General features: G+C 41.6%; 1 protein-coding gene and 1 pseudogene across 9 annotated transcripts in view; one reads left to right on the top strand and one right to left on the bottom strand.

Moving 5' to 3' along the window:
- VPS13B (vacuolar protein sorting 13 homolog B) overlaps window positions 1-20,022 on the top strand; it is a 766,991-nt gene that overhangs the window by 716,192 nt on the left and 30,777 nt on the right. For all 9 annotated transcript variants that reach the window (XM_059902238.1, XM_059902239.1, XM_059902241.1 and 6 more), the window contains exons 50-54: window positions 49-237; window positions 2,968-3,114; window positions 5,117-5,400; window positions 9,059-9,186; window positions 9,385-9,584. In XM_059902238.1, coding sequence (XP_059758221.1) covers window positions 49-237; window positions 2,968-3,114; window positions 5,117-5,400; window positions 9,059-9,186; window positions 9,385-9,584 — 948 coding nt within the window. The remainder of the gene's footprint in view (window positions 1-48; window positions 238-2,967; window positions 3,115-5,116; window positions 5,401-9,058; window positions 9,187-9,384; window positions 9,585-20,022) is intronic.
- Window positions 2,816-2,922, bottom strand: LOC132352163 (U6atac minor spliceosomal RNA; annotated as a pseudogene).

The raw sequence follows: 20,022 nt of genomic DNA, 5'->3' as shown, positions 1-20,022 counted from the left end.
TATCAAACTTAATAAAAATACTTTATAATTGAGGCATTACTTTTCCAGGAAGCTTTTCAAATTGGAATATACTGGGCAAATACAAACACTGTGCACAAGTCAGTAGCAATTAAACTGGTCCATAACCTGACATCTCCAAAGTGGAAAGATGGAGGTAATGGTGAAGTTGTGTCATTGGACGAAGAAGGGTTTGTTGCTGCCGAAATAAGACTTGGTGCTTTCCCAGGACATCAGAAGGTAGGATCAAAGTCGATAAAAGTCTGTGTGGCTTGGGGGATAGCATGCCATCCCCTCAACCTGTTTAAAATGAGCCTACCCTTTTCTTTTTTAATCCCTTTTTGGTATTACTTGTTCCAAACAATTTTTAACAGTGTAACGTGATTTCTTAGACCTCTCTGTTTTACAGTCGTTTTTTTTTTTTCCTTTACTAGTGATAAAAGCTGTGTCACATAGTTTATCCAATAACCACTCTATTTCAGAACACTCAGCAGTCACTTGATTTATTGTATGTAGGGGAAAAAAGTGAACTTATTCCAAAATATCCACAAGTTGTACTTGGCCTCCTTGTTTTAGAGCAGGAGGTAGAGCTGCTAACATTTTGAGTATTGAGTGAAAGGACAAAGGCTCCTGCAGCAAAGCTTATATTTCTGGAAAGGGCATCCTGAGCAAAATGATGTGGAGTTGTATTATTGAACAGCGGACTGGTACCCATGTTTATGAAGATGAATACAAAAAAAGAAAAAAAAAGTTATTTAACTAAATATAAGTGGTATGTGCTTTTCAACATGAATATTTTCTAAAGTTGTATATGAAAACCAGTTAAGCTGAATAATATAGTAACAAATCACATTAAACTGTATGTATGAAGTAAGTATCATAGTGTACCGTGTAGAAATCTCATGCTGTACTTAATGATATCTTCGTTATTTTAGCTGTCCCAAATCTGAAAAAGAAGGGATGCTTCATCAGAGTAGTATAATTCAGAATGACCTTTCTCTGGGGAGAAGCTAGATTTTGACAGGCATCTTCAAAGAGCCTCTTGAGAAAAGTTAGGGTCATTTGGTGACTTTTTAAAAATAAATTTCTCTGATACAAAGTAGTAGGTCTTCAGTATTCAAGGCTGGTATCCATTTCCTCAAAGTTGTCTGGGCAACACATGTTTATGCTCTGCCAGCCAAAATACTGTAACACGGGTGTAAATGGCAAAGAGCTGTAAACGTGAATCACCCAAAGTTGAATAGTTGTAAGTTGAGAACTACCATCAAAACCTGGAAAAAAAGTTATGATATGCAGTCAAACACCTAGTACCTCCAGCACCTCGCAAAGTGGCCACAGCAAGTGCGAATAAATGTTAGTGAAGGAATGAATGAACTGTTGGAAAATATAATATTATTATATTTATATCTCATTATTCTCTAGTAGTGATTCTCAAACTTTTTAGTCTTTGGACCCCTTTACACTCTTAAAAAATACCGAGGACCTCCAAAAACCTTTTGTTTATGTGGATTATATCTATTTGATATTTATCAAATTAGAAATTAAAACAGAGAAAATTTTAAACACAAGAATTCACAATCATACATTTCATTAGCCATGAGCATGATGACATCATATGTCATATAGCCTCTGGAAAACTCCACTGTACGCTCCTGTGAAAATTAGAGTGAAAAAGACAAATAGCACCTTATTATTATTTTAAAATTAGTTTTGACCTTGGGCCCCCCCTGAAAGAATCTCAAAGACCATCTCCTCCAAGGGTTCCCAGACCACACTCTGAGAACTTCTGTCTTGACATTACCACTTGCTAGATGGATATCTTTAGGCAAGTAATATCTTCTCTGAGCATCAGTTCCTCATACAACGTGATAGGATGATGAGATGATAGGACGATGAGATGATAGGACGATGAGATGATAGGACGATGAGATGATAGGACGATGAGATGATTGGACGATGAGATGATACACTCCATGGTTAAGAGCAGCACCGGGGAGCCAGTCTGCATGGTTTCTAATTCCAGCCCTTAGACCCTCTTTATCTTTGTGACCTTGGGCAAGTTGCTTACCTCTTTGTGCCTTGTTTTTTCTCTTCTGTAAAATGGGGATAATATAGTAGCTACCCCATGTGGGTGTAGTGAGCATTCTGTGAATTCATATGCATAAAGTACTTTCAACAGGTGGAGCACAAGAAAGCAATATATGAGGGTCAGCTGTTACTATTTTCTTCATCATCGTCATCATTATTTAAGTTCTCAGAACTCCCCTTGGTGCAGGTACACATTCAGTGAGATAGCTGCTAGGATGAGCATGAGGAGGAGAAGGGGAATGCCGGATTGAGTTCTTTATGTTGAAAAGGATAAGTGGCATCTGTTTATGTATAAGTGCTTTATAAATAAATATTTTGTGAGGGAATTGGTTTAATAGCTTGAAAACAAGTCTCTGTCACTATACAATAGCAGGAAAAGTAACCGGTTTGCTAAAGCACCCTGTTGAAGAGTAAATAGTGACCCTTTTTAGGGACCAAGGCAGTTTTGAGACTGAAAGGGAACGCTACTAAATCCTCTGGAACAGAAGATAAAATTGATACTGTCCTGGGCAAACCAATGGATAAAATGACTTTTAAAAATAATCAAGAGGTTTTTATATGCTATATAATATATTTTTCTCCCTTTGGAAGCACCCACTTAAGTATCAGATTTAATTTGAATTTATGTATTATGTTCTGTTGTTTAGAAGTTGTTAATATTTTCATTAATTAATTGATGAAATACATGATTGGTGAGTCAAAATACTCTAAAGATTGGGCAGAATAAACAAAAAAACAGTGGTTAGATGCCACGAGTAGGTGGCAGTGCCTTAACCTTATGTGCTTCTTCCATCCTTGTCAAGGGGAGTGCTAACCTTCTCTCCTTTCATACAACACCCATATAATATTTTTAAAATTACTCTTTCCTCAATTGTCCTGCAGTTATGCCAGTTCTGCATTTCCTCCATGGTACAGCAAGGCATACAAATTATTCAGGTTGAAGACAAGACCACAATAATCAATAATACACCGTATCAGATATTTTATAAACCACAGTTATCTATCGCCAGACCCCACTCTGGAAAGGAGGTAAGCAATTCACAGATGATTGTTTTGTCTAAGTTTTCATAAATCAATAATAATTGGTATGAACTTTTTTTTAACCTGGAACAAACCAAAAGCTAACACTGAATACAGGTACAGATTCATTTATTTTTGCTTTCATTAAAACCATGGACGCCATGGTGAGCACTTCCAAGGTAATTAATGAGGAGACGTCCTACCAATCAGGAGATCGGGACCCGCTGGCAGCTGGGTGCTGCCGGCCCCGTCTGCCCCGAGGCTGCAGCGCTCTCTGCCAGCGCTCACTAACACAAGGCCCCACCGGCGGGAAGCGGGCCTGAGGCCTGGCTCCGAGGCTCCTGGAAAAGAACATCTGCCTCGCAGGCCACCGTGCCTGGAGGAGCCGTGTGTGAAGGCTCAGCCCCAACGGAGCCCCAGATCTGGGAGCACTGAGCTCTGTGTCCACGAGGAGAGGAAATGTGAAAATGTACCAGCTCATTTATGTTAACGTCTCTATGGCAGAATACGCGGAAAATGAATCCAAGAAGGATTTTTTTATTCAGTTCTTTATACAGTTCAGATGAACAGTTTAATTTTAAGAGAGTAAGGAGATATTTTAAAAGGGTTTGAAAACAGAATATGCTAAGTGGTATGCTATTGTTTTACGCTATTGAAACCATCATATAGAAAAGTATTATTTTTCTTTACTTTCATCTGAATTTATTATTAGCCCTTACTTTCAGCTCCTAAAAATTACATTAGAGCAATACACTAGGATGAAAGTCTTATTCTTCTAAGCCTACAGTGCATTATAGTATTTATAAAAATGTCAGAATAATAGAATTTCATCTTGGTTCGCTGAAGTATTGATAAAATAAATAGGTGACCAGAAGTACCCTGGTGGGTAGTAGAGGTCAACAGTAATTGCACTGTAGGCGAGGATTTGAGGAAAGAACCAGCATGAGCCCTGATAATTTTCCTGCTTCTCCCCACCCTAGGGCTTCCTGAGGCATTGTGTCAGGGTTTTCAACACTGACACTTCCTCATCTGAAGAGGGGCATAATTTTGCATTCGTTGCAGGTTTGGGGTGAAGGTTAAATGAGGTAATGTGAGTAAAAAGGCTGGGCACTCAGGAAAGGAGCATTGCCAGCACCTCAACACCAGCATCACAGTGGGCTCCTTGAGAGAAGGGGGAGGCCCCCATTCTTTCTGCAGCTGAGGGGGCCCCCTTTTTCAACCCTGACCCTGCTTCGGGCAGGTGTGGGAATTGTTCAAAGACATGGTAATCCCTACCCTCTCAGGGAGACTGTCTGGGACAGTGGGAGAAACAGCCAAGAGCGAAGGAGGAAGCCTGGCTTCTGGCTAGGCTTTGCCACACACTGGCTTTGCGATGCTGGACAAATCATCTGCACTCTGGGAAGCAGCTTCCTCAGCTGTGAAAGAGGAGGGCCAAATAAATTATCTCTAAAGGTCCTTTTTATGTCTACAATCCTGAGACTCTCTAATGTGCCAGAAACCATGTGGAATTCCAGCAGAGGGTTGGAGATCAGAGTTTCCTGCTCCCTCAGGATGAGCCTTCAAAAAAATTTGTCTTCTGAGCCCCCAGTTTACCCTTCTGTATCTCATTCCGATCTCTTCTGCCCAAGGTCCCCCGGGGTGCCACCCTTTCAGGCCAGCCACACCTCTCTAGGAGGACTCCCTCCCAACAAACAACATTGCTACCACATGGCATGGCCTTTCCTTTGCAATACCTGGGGGTATTGAGAACTTTGCCTCGCCTTTGAAATCACACCAGTTTTATCATGTTTCATTATGCCTAGAAAAGCCGACCCTGTTCTTCTTGCTCCTTGTAATTGTCTCATTAGAGCTTTCTCATGGGAACAGGATTTCTAATATTCCCATGTCCCCCACCTGGCCACCTCCTGAGAATATATGTTATGGTTTCTCAGAAGCTGTGCTTTAAAAACTTTAGCTTCTCTGTAGGACTGTAGTAACTGTGCTCTCTCTGCACTGTCTTTTCTTTCTTCAGTATTTTCATGTTCCAGACAGCGCTACTTTCAGCATTTGCCCAGGTGGTGAGCAGCCTCCTGTGAAATCCAGCTCCCTTCCTTGCTGGGACTTAATGCCTGACATCAGTCAGTCAGCGCTGGACGCATCCCTGCTTCAGAAACAGATCTTGCTGGCCTTCTCTCCTGCCGCAGTTGCCGACAGCTCCCAGTGCTGGAGCCTGCCAGCTATAGTTAGACAAGAGTTTCCCAGACAGAGTGTGGCAGTGCCCTTCGGGAGCTGTAGGGAAAATGGATTCTGTACCAGGTATTTTACATTTATGTGAATGTCCTTCTTTGCTTCATCCAGGTGCCGGGAGAAATAGGAGAATAGTTGCAGTGCTCACCACACGTAAAATTAGGTTTTGCTTTTATTTTTCATGGCTTCTAGATTTTGTATACAACTGGGCAAATGTTATGATCACACATGGGTTGTCCCAGTGTACTACTGATGAGATTTTTCCCTTATGCAGCTTCTACTAGGGGGAAATGTGATGTTTATACCATAGAATAGCAGAAATCTATCATAATGAAAAGATCGCCTTCTTTTATGGCTTCTTGGCCTCTGTCAAGTGATAAGAAGTAAGGGTTAAAATATGAGGGAGTCAAGTTGGAAAACCTTTTCTTTTCCCATATTTTACTTTTACTTCAAAATGGAATTTTTCTCAAGTCATTAAGAGAGATAACTTAGATAAACACAAGTCACAGAAGACTCTGTTCTGTGGTTGTTCCTGCACGCAAGTTACTCCAATTACCAATTACCAATTATGCAAATAGCAACCACAGAATCAAGCCAGAGACATGTAATGGTTTGTTCATACCGGACTTTTATTTTGCGGTCGTTTTGCATGCAATATGTCCTTTCTGTAGCTGTCAGGAATAACTTATTTATGGTATATATAAAAAGTACAAAAGAAAACATATTGTAACCTTATGAGAGGTACCTTTTTTCGTGATTATGAATTTATAGACTTTATTTGAGATTTTAGCCATCTTAACTTTGATGTATATAGAGATTTCTAGTAGTAATATTTTAAAAGATAACTTCCTAACTCGAGTTATCCTTAATAGTAAGGCTCCATTCCCTACACACATCCCTTCTTCTTTCACAACACTCACAAACATCCATGATTTTATAAACACTTTTCACCCCTAACTTGAGAGGAATGTTTTGTCCTTATGTTCTGGTTGGAGAAGTTAAGTGTGGTGAGTTTTTTTTTTTTAATTAAAACAAACTTGGGACTTCGGCGCAGTGCTTAAGAATCCGCCTGCCAATGCAGGGGACGCGGGTTCGAGCCCTGGTCCGGAAAGATCCCACATGCAGTGGAGCAACTAAGCCCATGCGCCACAACTGCTGAGCCTGCGCTCTAGAGCCTATGAGCCACAACTACTGAGCCCGTGTGCCACAACTACTGAGGCTGTGCTCTAGAGCTCACGAGCCACAACTACTGAGCCCACGTGCCACAGCTACTGAAGCCCGTGTGCCTAGAGCCCGTGCTCCGCAACAAGAGAAGCCACCACAATGAGAAGCCCGCGCACCACAACGAAGAGTAGCCCCCGCTTGCTGCAACTAGAGGAAGCCCGTGCACAGCAACGAAGACCCAATGCAGCCAGAAATAAATAATAAACAAATAAATTTATTTTAAAAAAAACATTGTTTCCGAAGGGGGGTGGGGGGAGGGATAAATTAGGAGGCTGGGAATTAACATATGCACACTACTCTGTATAAAATAAATAACCAACAAGAACCTACTGTATAGCACAGGGAACTATACTCACCATTATGTAATAACCTATAAGGGAAAAGAATCTGAAAAAGAATATATGTAAATAACTGAATCGCTGTGCTGTACACCTGAAACTTACATAATATTGTAAATCAACCATACTTCAATAAAAAAAAATTTTTTTAACATCTTTATTGGAGTATAATTGCTTTACAATGGTGTGTTAGTTTCTGCTTTATAACAAAGTGAATCAGTTATACATATACATATGTTCCCATATCTCTTCCCTCTTGCATCTCCCTCCCTCCCACCCTCCCTATCCCACTCCTCTAGGTGGTCACAAAGCACTGAGCTGATCTCCCTGTGCTATGCGGCTGCTTCCCACTAGCTATCTGTTTTACATTTGGTAGTGTATATATGTCCATGCCACTCTCTCACTTTGTCCCAGCTTACCCTTCCCCCTCCCCGTGTCCTCAAGTCCATTCTCTAGTAAGTGTTATTTTGAGATAATCGTAGATTCACATACAGTTATAGGAAATAATACAGAGAGGTCCCATGTATCCCTTACCCAGTTCCCCCATCTTGCAAAACTAAACTATAATATCACAACTGGGATATTGGCATTGATACAATCAACAAATAGAACATTTCCATCAATTAAGTGTGGTAAGTTTAAGGAAGTATTTTTGAAAGCAATGTGAACCTATGTATAGAAAACAAAACTTATTTTTAAAACTGAGAGACAAAATGTAAAATAAAACACTTAGAAATTAAGTTTAAAATTCCAAGATTTTATTAATATAATTTAAATCTTTATCTATAAATATTAAGCTAAATATTAAATTGGAAGTGCCATATTTTAGTCTTGACCCCAGCTCTCTTGGCTATCGGTAGAGCATTCTCTGTGGTTGGCTTGCCTGGCTCTTCCACAGTTAGGCTGGGAGAAGAACTTCGGTGTTAATCCAAAGACTGATACTCGGAGAGTGTTCCATCTCCTCTCCTCTCTCCTCCCCCCAGTCCAACAGTGCACATGTCATGGTGTTAGTCAGTAATATGATTTCCCCAAATACTAATCGACAGTTCACCTTGACATTTCAGACAAATACAGTCTTTGGGAAGAACTCACACTGGCGAACAGAATAGGTAATGAATGGGAAATTCTTTAGTGTGTCATTGACCCCTTATAATAAGTGTAAACTGAGGGCCACATTTGGCAAATATCTGATTTCTTCGATTAATTTCAACAATTGGTCCACAGAATTTAAACTTCAGAGAGAATTTTTTTCCTGCTTTGATATGAAATACTTTTTGGTAGTCTCTAGGTCTAAATTGGAGCCTTTCTCTCTGTCCATTGTAGAGGTCAGCCTATGGCCACACAGCAGTTTCTCTGAGGCCAAATCGTAAATACAGCTTTGCTCTTCGTAGTCAAAATGGAGATCCTGTAAAGCATGATGATTGGCAAAAATTGACAACAAACATATTGAGCATACCTACCTTTAGAATTAAAAAAGAGCAAGTACCCAGATTCTCTAGTCGTCCTTCTAGAAGCACATCAACTCCTCCTTTGCCAAAATTTACCAGCACTTTTGAGGAGGAAGTCACCCCATCTGAAGAGATTAAGGCACATATGCACAGAGGAAAAAAGAGCGGGAGGAAAAGCTAGCACAAGGATATCTGTAATTCTCTCCGAGTGGTAGGAGTTATAGGGGTTTTATTTTATTTATATTTTTAACCTAATTTTTTTTTAATTTTTATTTTATATTGGAGTATAGTTGATTAACAATGTTTTGTTAGTTTCAAGTGTACAGCAAAGTGATTCAGTTATACATATTCTTTTTCAAATTCTTTTCCCATTTAGGTTGTTATAGGATTGAGCAGAGTTCCCTGTGCTATACAGTAGGTCTTTGTTGGTTATCTGTTTTAAATATAGTAGTGTGTATATGATTTTTCACATTTTCTTGAATATGATAAAAATGTTTACTACTGTCAGAAAAAATTAGTAAACCTATCATTAGTGTTTGGCAGGTAATAGATGAGCGGATGACCATCCACTCTCTGGAAAACATTTCTTCTGATGTATAAGAGAGAAGGTGTTACAGAGGTTCTGAATATTGCAAATCCAAATAAACATGTTATCAGGAGAGAAAGCATGCATTTTTTTCTAAACCATTTCTATCCTTTGATCTGATTCTGTTCTAGGGCTATAGCACTGACATATCAAGAGCACTTTGGAGTGACTTATTTAACCCTCTCAGAAGACCCTAGTCCTCGAATAATTTTCCACAACAGATGTCCAGTAACAGTACTTATAAAGGAAAATACTAAAGGTATATGTTATTGTATTGAATTTAAATAATACAAAACCTATATTCTTTCTGGAGGTTTTTGACTTCGTAGTTACCTGTGATCCTTAAATAAAAGTGAGCTTCTTTGAGAAGTTTCTCTTGCCCCATTACGTTTAACATCCCCAAGTCTTTTTCTTCAAGGCCTAAGTCTGCATATGCCTTTCTTTTTTTCAATTTTAGATATTCCGAAGTGTGAGGTTTATTGCAGAAGAATCCCTCCTGAGTGCTCAATTCATCATGAGCTGTATCATCAGTTTTCCAGTTACCCAGACTGCAGGACCAGAGACTTACTCCCCAGCCTCCTTTTGAGAGTAGAATTGCTGGAGGAAATGACGAGTGAGTGGAGCGACGCCATCGACATCAACAATCAGGGAACGCAGGTCAGTGAGCCGTGAGGGTTCCTGCCAAAACCCAAAGAAACAGTCCCTTTTCTAAGGTTCTGGTAATTGTCTGTTTCTACACATAGTTTTCTAAATGCTGAATGTCTTGTCTCTGTGTGAGGGCACATGTGTATCCACTTTTACATCTTCAATGGGCTATAAATTCTCAAACACAAGTATGTATCTCAAAGCGTACTTTGCAACTGTTTATGAGAGGGGAGCACCAGTTAAGCAAGCCCATCTTGGGTCTAAATCCAGGTCAAAAATGAAATAAAATTGTTAATCTTCTTTATACGGAAGGTAATCTAACTGTCCAGATCTTAGGACAATCATATTGTCAACCCTAGATTAATCACCTCTTTTGAAAATTTGCTAAGTGTAAAATATACATATTAATCCTAGTAGTATGTGAAACTTTGCAAATTTAAGCACAGTTTTAAAAACCTGAACAGATCAGATGTCCTGATTTGTCTCTGTCTCACTCTGGATGTTAGTGATAATATTTTTGTTGAAAATGGCACAGGAACCTAGCATTTCCTTTCTGCTTTACTTAAAATTTGCCATTTTTCAGTACAATTCAGTGGCATTAAATGCATTCACAATGTTGTAAAACCATAACCACTATCTATTTCCAGAAATGTTTCGTCATCCTGAACAGATACTCTAAACCCATAACTCCCCATTCTCCCCTCTCCCCAACTCCTGGTAACCTCTCTTGTACTTTCTGTCTCTGAATCTGCCTACTCCAGGCATCTCATGTAAGTGGAATCATACAACATTTGTCCTTTTGTGTCTGGCTTATTTCACTTAGCATAATGTTTTCAAGGTTCATGCATGTTGTAGCATGTGTCAGAACTTCATTCCTTTTTATGGCTGAATAATACTGTGCTGAACTTTTTAAAAGTCCGTTCACATATATTAGCCCATTTGATCTTCACAACAAGCTTATGAAGTAGGTCCTATTGTAATGGTTACAAAACACATATTAAAGTTATAAATGTACTTACAGTGATAACAATGGTTATCATTTAATAAGTGCTTACTGTATGCTAGGCGTTGTGCTAAGCACTTTACATTCCTTCTTACTTAACCTTTGCAGCAGCCATACAAGATAGGGACTGTCACCTCCACGTTACAGAAGTGAAAACTGAGATCTCCAGAAGGAACGTGGCCCAATTCCCATGTGCTACAGGGAAGGGACTGGGATTTTATCCAGACCTGCCTCGCTCCATAGCATGTGCTATGAATGCTGCTCCCTTACCTGGAATTCCTTAACTGCCCTCTTCGCCAGTCCTGCTGGCACATTCTTTCTCGTCTCTCAAGAGAGTCTCTCCCTACACCCCCGTGAAGTCTCCTGCCCACCCCCCTGGGACCCTCTACATACTCATACAACATTTGTAACATATTTAATTGCATTCACTTCTGTAAATGATTTCCTACCAAGTCAAGATTCCTGGCAGTCGGACACCTGCCTTATTCATCCACAGCCTACAGCAGAATGCCTGCCAACACAATGAGACCTGAATACGTATCAAACGAATAAATGAATGACTGAATGAATGAAAGAGAAGATGAGGTTACCAAGAGAGGTCTTATAAAGGAGGAGAAGAGGGTCCCAGGCCTAACCTTGGGAACCTCCAACACGTGAGTGTCATGCAGCAACAGACTGAGAAGGAGCAGGAGAGTGGCAGGAGGAGAAGCTGGGCAGGGCAGAAGCAGGAAGGCCCTGAAAGAGAAAGTTTACAGGATGGAAGACGGTGGGAAGAGGGCCAGCAAGGTAACCACTGCAAGTTACAGGTTCAGAGGGAGTGGAAGTGAGGGAGTGCAAGAACGGGTGAGAAGTGTTCTTGCAAGAAGCCTGGCCATGAAGCAGATGAGATCAGTGGGGAGGAAGCCCTTTGTGTGCTGCAGGAAAGGAGTCAGTCGAGGAGACATGAAAACAGGAGCGAGGAATTGCCAGAGAGACAAGTCCAAATCACGGGGAGTGTAATTCTACTTGAACAGAAGGGCCACGCCCTCTTCTCTGATGGCAGAAAAGAGTTGGGGATGGGCACAGGTGTAGGTAGAGATCTCAGGAGGGATGGGCTGGGAAATGGAGTGAAGTGATACCCACTGGCCTTAAGTTTATTATGAAGTGTGGAATGAAGCATCTGCTGAGAGACAGAGGGAAAGGGGTGGGGGCCTGGGGAGAGCGTAGCTGTGGAAACAGGTGAAGGACATGGCCGGGGACAGGTGCAAGAGGGGCCCAGCTCACCTGGGAGACCTGCATTTGTGGTGCCCCAAACTACTGAGGGGTGTGATCTCCATCCGCAGTGCTCACGTGATGAACAGTGAAAATCTGCTGGGTCTGTGCAGCCTCAGAAGACGTTCCCCGTCTCCGTAATTTACAAAATAAGTATCACCAGCTTCTCAAGGGTCCCTGATCTCCCCTGCATCGGTTTGAAGATGTTTGAAACCTTGCTTATACATGTCTAGGGAATTCTTTACAATAGGCATTCTGCCTGCCAAACCTTATTTTGGGGATTCCTGTTCACTCTAAATTTCCTCAAACCTTTGTAGTCAGGGACACTTCAAAGCTGAGAGGAGGTACTGTTTCCAACACCCTTATCATCCCTGGTCCGAGGACCCAGCAAAGTCTCATGTTCCCATTTATCTTTGAGGAGCTGTGTGCCATATGTCCCGCAGACCACGGTTTACTTCCTATTCTGGAGGAAGATTTGTTTCAGGCCCTCGCTGACATCTCCTCAGTAACACACCAGGGCATATAAATCACTGGGGAGCTTGGGGAGCTGCGTCCTCTGATGAAAGGAAGCAGCCCTTCTGTAGGAGGGAGCTTGTCTTCCAGGAGCTTTTCCTCAGCCCTGGATCACAGGCACGTGATGTGAATTTCAAAGCTGACCTAAAAAAAGCAGAATTAAAACACCATAAAATCTCCATTATGCCCCAAGGAAGAAAACTCCTTAGCTTTTGTCAGTCATAGAGATGCCCCTGCCTTGGTCATGTAAATAAGACCGTGTCATGTTGTTTAATTTTGACGTGGAATATGAGAAGGAATATGCAGACAGTAACTTTATGGTTACGCAAAGAAGTATTCTTTGGATCAAGAGTTAACTAGAAGACCTGAGAGCGTGTCGGCCACAGAATTCTGATTGGGGTGGGTTTTCTGGGGCTGTGTCCTTGGCTCACACCTGGTTAGAAGACATCTCAGCCAGAGGCCCCGCAGTGGCAGCTGGTGCTCTTATCCCTAATGACAGTGGGTGGGAGCCTAACTTCAGGGAGGAAAAATCTTTAGATTCTCAATAAGTAAGTGAAAGCATGAAAAATAAGCTTATGTTGATCATTTTAAGTCATAATTTTGATCCTATCAGGGAAATAATTTAGAATCCTGTCACAGTGTATGGGATTTCAATTGCTGATAGTTCAAAACCTTATTTTCGTCAAAGTTAGGCAACCTTCTTTGGAAAAATTGAAAACAAAAAAAGGTACACAGAAAACATAGTAGTTACCTTTTTACTAATATAGACATTGAGAAACATTGCTTCAGTCATTCAATCCACAGGACTTCTTGAGATTAAATATGCACCAGACATTATAACCTGGTGCTGGGACTACATAAAATACAGTGAACAAAAATGGAACACAGCCCTTTCCCTCAAGGAGATCATGTGTGGAGGAGATAGATGATAAGCAAGTAATCCCATGGGTCGTTGTGCTGTTGTGAACTCTGGTAACAACTCTGCAGGAGAGGCGGGTACAGGTGTGCTGTTATACGGCAGACTAATTTGAGAGGCCAGGGAGTGTGTCAATGGGTAAGAGACCTGGCATCTGTGCCTTAAAGGAGGAACAGGCATTAAGTAGACGAGAGAATGGGAGATTTTTCTTGGCAGAAAGAACAATGTGTTCAAAGCTTTGGTGCTCAGAGAGGGAGCATTGGCCTTTCCGGGATCTAAATGCCAGTGTGGCCCTAGTGCCAGATGAAGGAAAAGGGGGTAAGAGAGGGGAGGCTAGTGAGGCAGTTCAAGGCCAAACCTGGCAAGATGCTGTAGCTCCAATCACGGATTTGGGTTTTTATCTTAAAAGCCACGGGAAGTGATTGAATTGTTTATGAAAAGCAATTTCTGAGCCAAAGAAGAACGAGCAGTTTGAACCCCAAAAGGCAGATTAAAATGATCTCTTTGCAGGTAAATTCTCTTCTACAAAGATCCAGTAAATTCTCATGATCTTTGACTCTTTTTTTTTTTCTTTTTAATTTATTTTATTTTTGGCTGTGTTAGGTCCTCGTTGCCGCGCGCGGGCTTTCTCTAGTTGGGGCGAGCGGGGGCTACTTTTCGTTGTGGTGTGCGGGCTTCTCATTGTGGTGGCTTCTCTTGTTGCAGAGCACGAACTCTAGGCGCGTGGGCTTCAGTAGTTGTGGCACACGGGCTCAGTAGTTGTGGCTCGCGGGCTCTAGAGCGCAGGCTCAGTAGTTGTGGCGCATGGGCTTAGTTGCTCCGCGGCATGTGGGATCTTCCCAGACCAGGGCTCGAACCCGTGACCCCTGCATTGGCAGGCGGATTCTTAACCACTGCGCCACCAGGGAAGTTTAGTGGGGTCAGCATCATTGCTGTTTTCTTCTCCTATAAGCTCTGTACCATTTACAAAGTGCTTTCACATCCAGTCTCTGTTCTTTCATTCATTTATTCAACCAACGTTTATTGAGGACCTATCAAGGGCCAAACCCTTTGCCCTGAATAATGTATAATTCCCACCTTCAAGGCACCCGCATAGCTAAATAAATGCAGTCGAGTGTAGTAAGCCCTACGATAGAGGCTTTGATCACTGCAAAAACTCTAAGATAGTCGGGGCAGTAATTTTGATGTTTATGTTACTGATGAGAGGATTGAGGCTTAAAAAGTAATCCACTAGGTGGTTTATAATTAAGCAGCATCAGGCTGGAACCTGGGTCTGCTCACTTGTGGCCCAGTCTCGTTTTTCCTATACCAAGCTAAGAGCACTGTCTGTCCTTTGGAGTCCTGCCCTGGCTACAAACATTTCCACCTGAAAGTCGATGAAAGCACAAGTTAGAAGAGGTTTTCTAATTTCCCCTTTTACCTAGAGCAAGAGTCCCTTCCATGACATCCCACCCTAGAAGACTCCCAGTGTCATAGTCATGGCTTATTCCAGCAGTGACTATGAGAAAGTTTCTGCTTATATCAAGCTGAAAACTATCCCTCTGTAGGATCCATTCATCCATCCTTGTTTAACCTGCTGAGGCATCACAGAGTGTTTACTTCCCCTTTAATAGAGCAACACTACAATCATTTGAAGGCAGATTCAGCATCTTCTCTAACTGTTCCCTTATCCAGGCCAAACATTTCTGGTTCCTTGAATCATTCCTTCAGCAAGTGTGATTTCCAGACCCATCACCACAGTTACCCTAGCCTGAACACACTAGTGTGTTATGTTCCCTTTTAAAAATCTGGCAGCCTGAATTACACATACTATTCCAAATGTGGTCTAACCAGCTATTACCTCCCTATGCTTCCATTAATAAATTAGAAGATTGAGTTAGCTTTTTATTAACGAGTTCAGACTGTTATTATTGAACTCGTGGTCAGCCACATCCCCCAGGTCTTTATCATATGACTTGCTGTACAGTTGACTTTTTTAACCCAATGACAGGACTTAACATTTACCCCCGGTAAATTAAATCTTGTTGCCATTGGCCTAATCCACTTGTTGAAATCACTTTTAAAAAAACTGTGATGCTGTCATCCAACATACTTAAGTATCCCTAGTAGCTTTATGTCATCTATAGATGTGGTGAGCATGCATTCTACATGTTCATCCAAGTCATTAATAAATATGTTGAACAGGACAAGTCCAAGGTCAACATGCTGCAGTGAATCACCAGACACTTCCCTAATGCGTGGGTTCAATCAGCCACTAACACACCAAACTGTACTGTCATCTAGCCCACATTTCTTAAATAAGAAAATGTGTCTAAAAGCAGTTTTAAACTATACTGTATAAGATATTTCTTATCTTGCTTGCAAGAATATCGTGAGACACTTTGGTAAATGCCTTGATGAGCCAGAACTCAAATGTGTAATCCGTCCATTTGGTGCATATCAGACAGGGGTAACCCTGAGCACTAATGCTTAAAGAGCATGTTGTCATTTTCAGAGATATCATTAGCATCCATCCCAAAATGTTTACATAGAGAAGCAGTTGTCGATCCAAGTGAGAATCTGCCTTATAAAATGTGTAGTGCAGATGTTTTGGCTTCTTGCTTACTTCAGTCGCCTCCCTCACCCCCCCATATCAGGGCCAGAAGAGATATCAGCAAGTTGACACCCAATTGTAACATCTGCCAAGTATCTTGGTTGAGAGTCTCCTATGTGTTTACAGTTTGTTCTGGTTGAGTCACCATTGCTTCCCAAGATACTCAGGAGTAGGGATTTCCCTAAAATATTATTCAGTAAGTATACAGAAGGAAGAATTACACCCAGAATATCTGTTATTTTCTTCTCATCCTTATCCAGTCGTTCCTACCTTAGAAATTTTCCCCCCTTCTTTTCCTCTCTGGGAGATCTAATTCATCTCCGAGCTTCAGCTACCATCTGTGTCACCCAGTCACTCCCAGGTACCTGTCTCAGGCCCCCGCATCCCTCCCGAGCTCCAGCTCTGTGTTTCTGGCCACCCACCAGACATCTCTGCCTGGAAGACCTGCAGTCACCTCAAGCCAGCGTCATCATCTGAAACCAAAGGGATCATTTTCCATCCCCCGAGCCAGCTTCTCCTAGAGTCTCTGCTTCAGTTAATATCACCACCATTTTTCCAGTATAAAAACCTTAAATAATATTGATATAAAGTTGTATTGAATGCCTGCTTTATGTCAAGCACTTTACACAAACATTGTCATTAGTCTGCATTGCATCTCTTACAGGTAGATGGCACCTGAAGCTCAGAGAGGTTAACTTGCACAGGGCAAGTGGACCTGGGATGCAATCCCAGGACTGTCTAGCTTCCAAGCCTGTCTTTTTCTGCAGCATCCCAGTACCTTCCTTTCCCTCTCTTCCCCCATTCTTCCAGTAAGTCACGAAGTTCTGGCAGAAATTCCGCAGAAGTGTCTCTGTATCTGCCCCTTCTCTCTGTGACCAGGGTCTACTTCAGGCCTTTTATTCATCATCTCTCTCCCAGATTTTAACAATAGCCCGTTAAAGGGTCTCTCTGTTGTCAGCCTTCCTACCCACAAATCTGTCTCCACAGCTACCACCAGAGTGATTACTAAAACACAGAGTCCAGTGCAGAAAAGCCTCTTCACTAGACTGCTTAAGACAAACCACTACCTGCAACCAAGCAGGCTACATCTTACTGCCTTATTCCCTCTGCAGGTTAGCGTTCAATCCTGTAGCATATGGGGAAATCTCTTCTTCCCTTCAAAGTCTAAACCTTGAAGTCTTCCATACTATGATTTTCCTTCCTAAGATATTCTTTTACAAACTATTTGATCTGGGGATATAAGTATATTTTATATTTTTTCCTTCCCAAAATAGAGGGTGAAATGTTTTACAGATTTTTGCCAAAAGTCAGCAGAACAAATGCAATGCCTGATTACCATATCTTCAGATCAATTTGTGGAGGCTGAGACATCCCACAATAGACAAGCTGGAGACCCAGGAAAGCCATGGTGTAAATTCCAGTCCAAGGGCAGGAGAAGATGAAATGAAATGTTCCAGCTCAAACAGTGAGGCAGGAAAAAAGGGGCAAATTCTTTCTTCCTCCACATTTTGTTCTATTCAGGCCCTCAGTGGATCGGATGATGCCCAGCCACACTGGGGAGGGCAGTCTGCGGACTCCACTGATTCGGATGCTCATCTCCTCTGGACACGCCCTCACCAACACATCCAGAAATCATGTTTTAATCTGGGCACCCGGTGGCCAGAGTCAAGTTGACACAGAATTAACTATCAGAAAGGAAGTGCAAATGTGAGGTGGGAGCAAAATGAATCAGGTAAAAGAAAGAGAATTGAAGAGGGATGAAGTCCAGCAAGTGTACTATGATGGGAATTGAGCCCAGTTACGGAGAGAATTAGTACAAATTGGAGGAGGGGGTGGCTTAAGGACTTTTAATAACAGGGATACCCGTTATGTAACTGAGCTGCAGTGCTGGGATGCTTTGTAACTGCCTCTTGATTATCCCTGGATTATTCCATATAGTCTATCAGGATAAAAAAGAGAGAAAGAATGGGAGAGAAAGGAAGAGAGATAGACTTCCAAGAATACTTTCAGTTATTTCCTAGGCGTCACCTTGTAACTTAATTACTCAGTAAAATTAAACTGGTGTAATTTTTTTAAATATTGTTTGTTGGATAAAAATATAGTAAATAATCATTTTAATAAAGATAACTGAATATATAGAAAAGCACAAGTTACGTTACACTGTTCCTTATTTGTAATTGTAGTAAAAGATAATGTACTAACTGGGAGGCAGGACCTAGGCCTCAGTGGTTTTCTTTTTTTTTTTTAATTTTTATTTATTTATTTATTTATTTATGGCTGTGTTGGGTCTTCATTTCTGTGCGAGGGCTTTCTCTAGTTGTGGCAAGCGGGGTCCACTCTTCATCGCGGTGGGCGGGCCTCTCACCGTCGCGGCCTCTCTTGTTGTGGAGCACAGGCTCCAGACGCGCAGGCTCAGTAATTGTGGCTCACGGGCCCAGCCGCTCTGCGGCATGTGGGATCTTCCCAGACCAGGGCTCGAACCCGCGTCCCCTGCACTGGCAGGCAGACTCTCAACCACTGCGCCACCAGGGAAGCCCCTCAGTGGTTTTCTTATAGCCACAATGTGTAAGAGAAAGTCTTACTGATCTAAGTGCTCTAACACAGACACAAATGACAGAACACGGAGTATTCCCCAAATGTTTTGTGGTTAAAGCAGCAAGTCTCTTACTGTATGTTGCCTATAGCCTTCCACACACATACCCATACTACCAACGTGAAGTGAAGAAAGTAAAAAATAACTAAATGACAGCATCGATCAGGACTGACTAGCTTATTCTGCAATAATAAACAACTCAAAAAAAAAAGAAAAATGCCCTTGGCTTTTTATTTAAAAATCAGTCTCTTAATTCATTCTTCCCCTCCCCACCCCAGAGCAGCTCTCCTCCCCAAGATTCTAACCAGTCACCACATCCCACTGGAATTCAATACTTCTGAGTGATGCCCTCTTAGCCTGGATGTGGCTCCTTTTCATCTGGAGATGTATGAACTCATCGGCTCCCCTCTCCCCGCCAAAACACAGGGCAGGATGACGGTAATAGCTCCTCCAAACTGGAAAGAGGGAGAATGAGACACATACACAGCCTCTCACCCATAACAATTCTGAAATTTTTCTGAGCACATGTTGTGTGGGGTTTTATACCTTGGAAACAAGGAATAGTCTTCAAGCCCTGTCTCTGCTCATGGAAGAGCTCTTTTACCATTGTTCTTCCGGTCCCTGGATCTACCCTCAGAGATCCTCCTTGGCCAACATCTGAAGTTGTATTGAGTCTCAAATAATCAATCACAGACTCTTTTAGTCTAGGTTCATGAATTTATTAGGCAGTAGTAATTTCTCAGAAACTCAGTAGACTGCTTACCTGTTTGATTCCAGAGAATTCCATGTGCTAATAACCACATCCTTGGTCCTTTTAAAGACATATTTCTGTACTATCTTGCTTCCTTACCTCTCTTTGGATTTAGGAGAGCTTCTGTGGCAAAGTTAAACTATTCATCTAAAATTTTTTTCTGAGTCACCTTAACAATTAAGAAGTTTTAACAGTGAGTTCTGATGGCTATACACAGCCCTGAGTCTGAGTATTAATCTGCCTTCATGTTCAAAGATTAAGTTTTATCTCTTACTGTTTGGGGTTAAAAGCATTACTGACTTTGCAAAGCCCTGAATTTCTGGAATCTCTTTATTCTCTTGAATTTCTATTTGCAAACTGGCCAGTTCTTTCCTGAGCTCATTGCTTCTTCATAGTGAAACACATTGCCAGACACAGCCAGCAGCAGCCAACACTCACTACTTATGTTTTGTCTTCAAACCTCATCTTCTAGAGCTACAAATCTATTAGGTTTATAATCTACCTCCCAAGTAATCTCAGACAAGTTTTACTAAGTGTCTTGCCACTTTGTAACATGAATTCCCATTCTTGTAGCTTTCAATATCAATTTCTACTGCCTACCATTAAGCCAAGGACTCAGATTTTAGGTTTTTGCTGGAACCCTATTTCTATTACCAATATTTCTATCCATTAGTATCAGCTACATTATGCTGCCTATCACGGTCCTGTTTACTTCTTGCTCATGCTACATCCCAGGGTTTGTCGTCAGGGGCTGTGTTCTACATGGTCACTCAGGGACCCAGGTTGACAGAAGCCCCATCATCTTCTGTCTGGTTCATTGTAGCAAACCA

The sequence above is a fragment of the Balaenoptera ricei genome, chromosome 17, assembly GCF_028023285.1.
Source record: "Balaenoptera ricei isolate mBalRic1 chromosome 17, mBalRic1.hap2, whole genome shotgun sequence".
In the NCBI taxonomy this organism is placed as follows: Eukaryota; Metazoa; Chordata; class Mammalia; order Artiodactyla; family Balaenopteridae; genus Balaenoptera; species Balaenoptera ricei.
The sequence above is the reverse complement of the archived record's forward strand: the minus strand, read 5'-3'. Positions and strand labels throughout refer to the sequence as shown.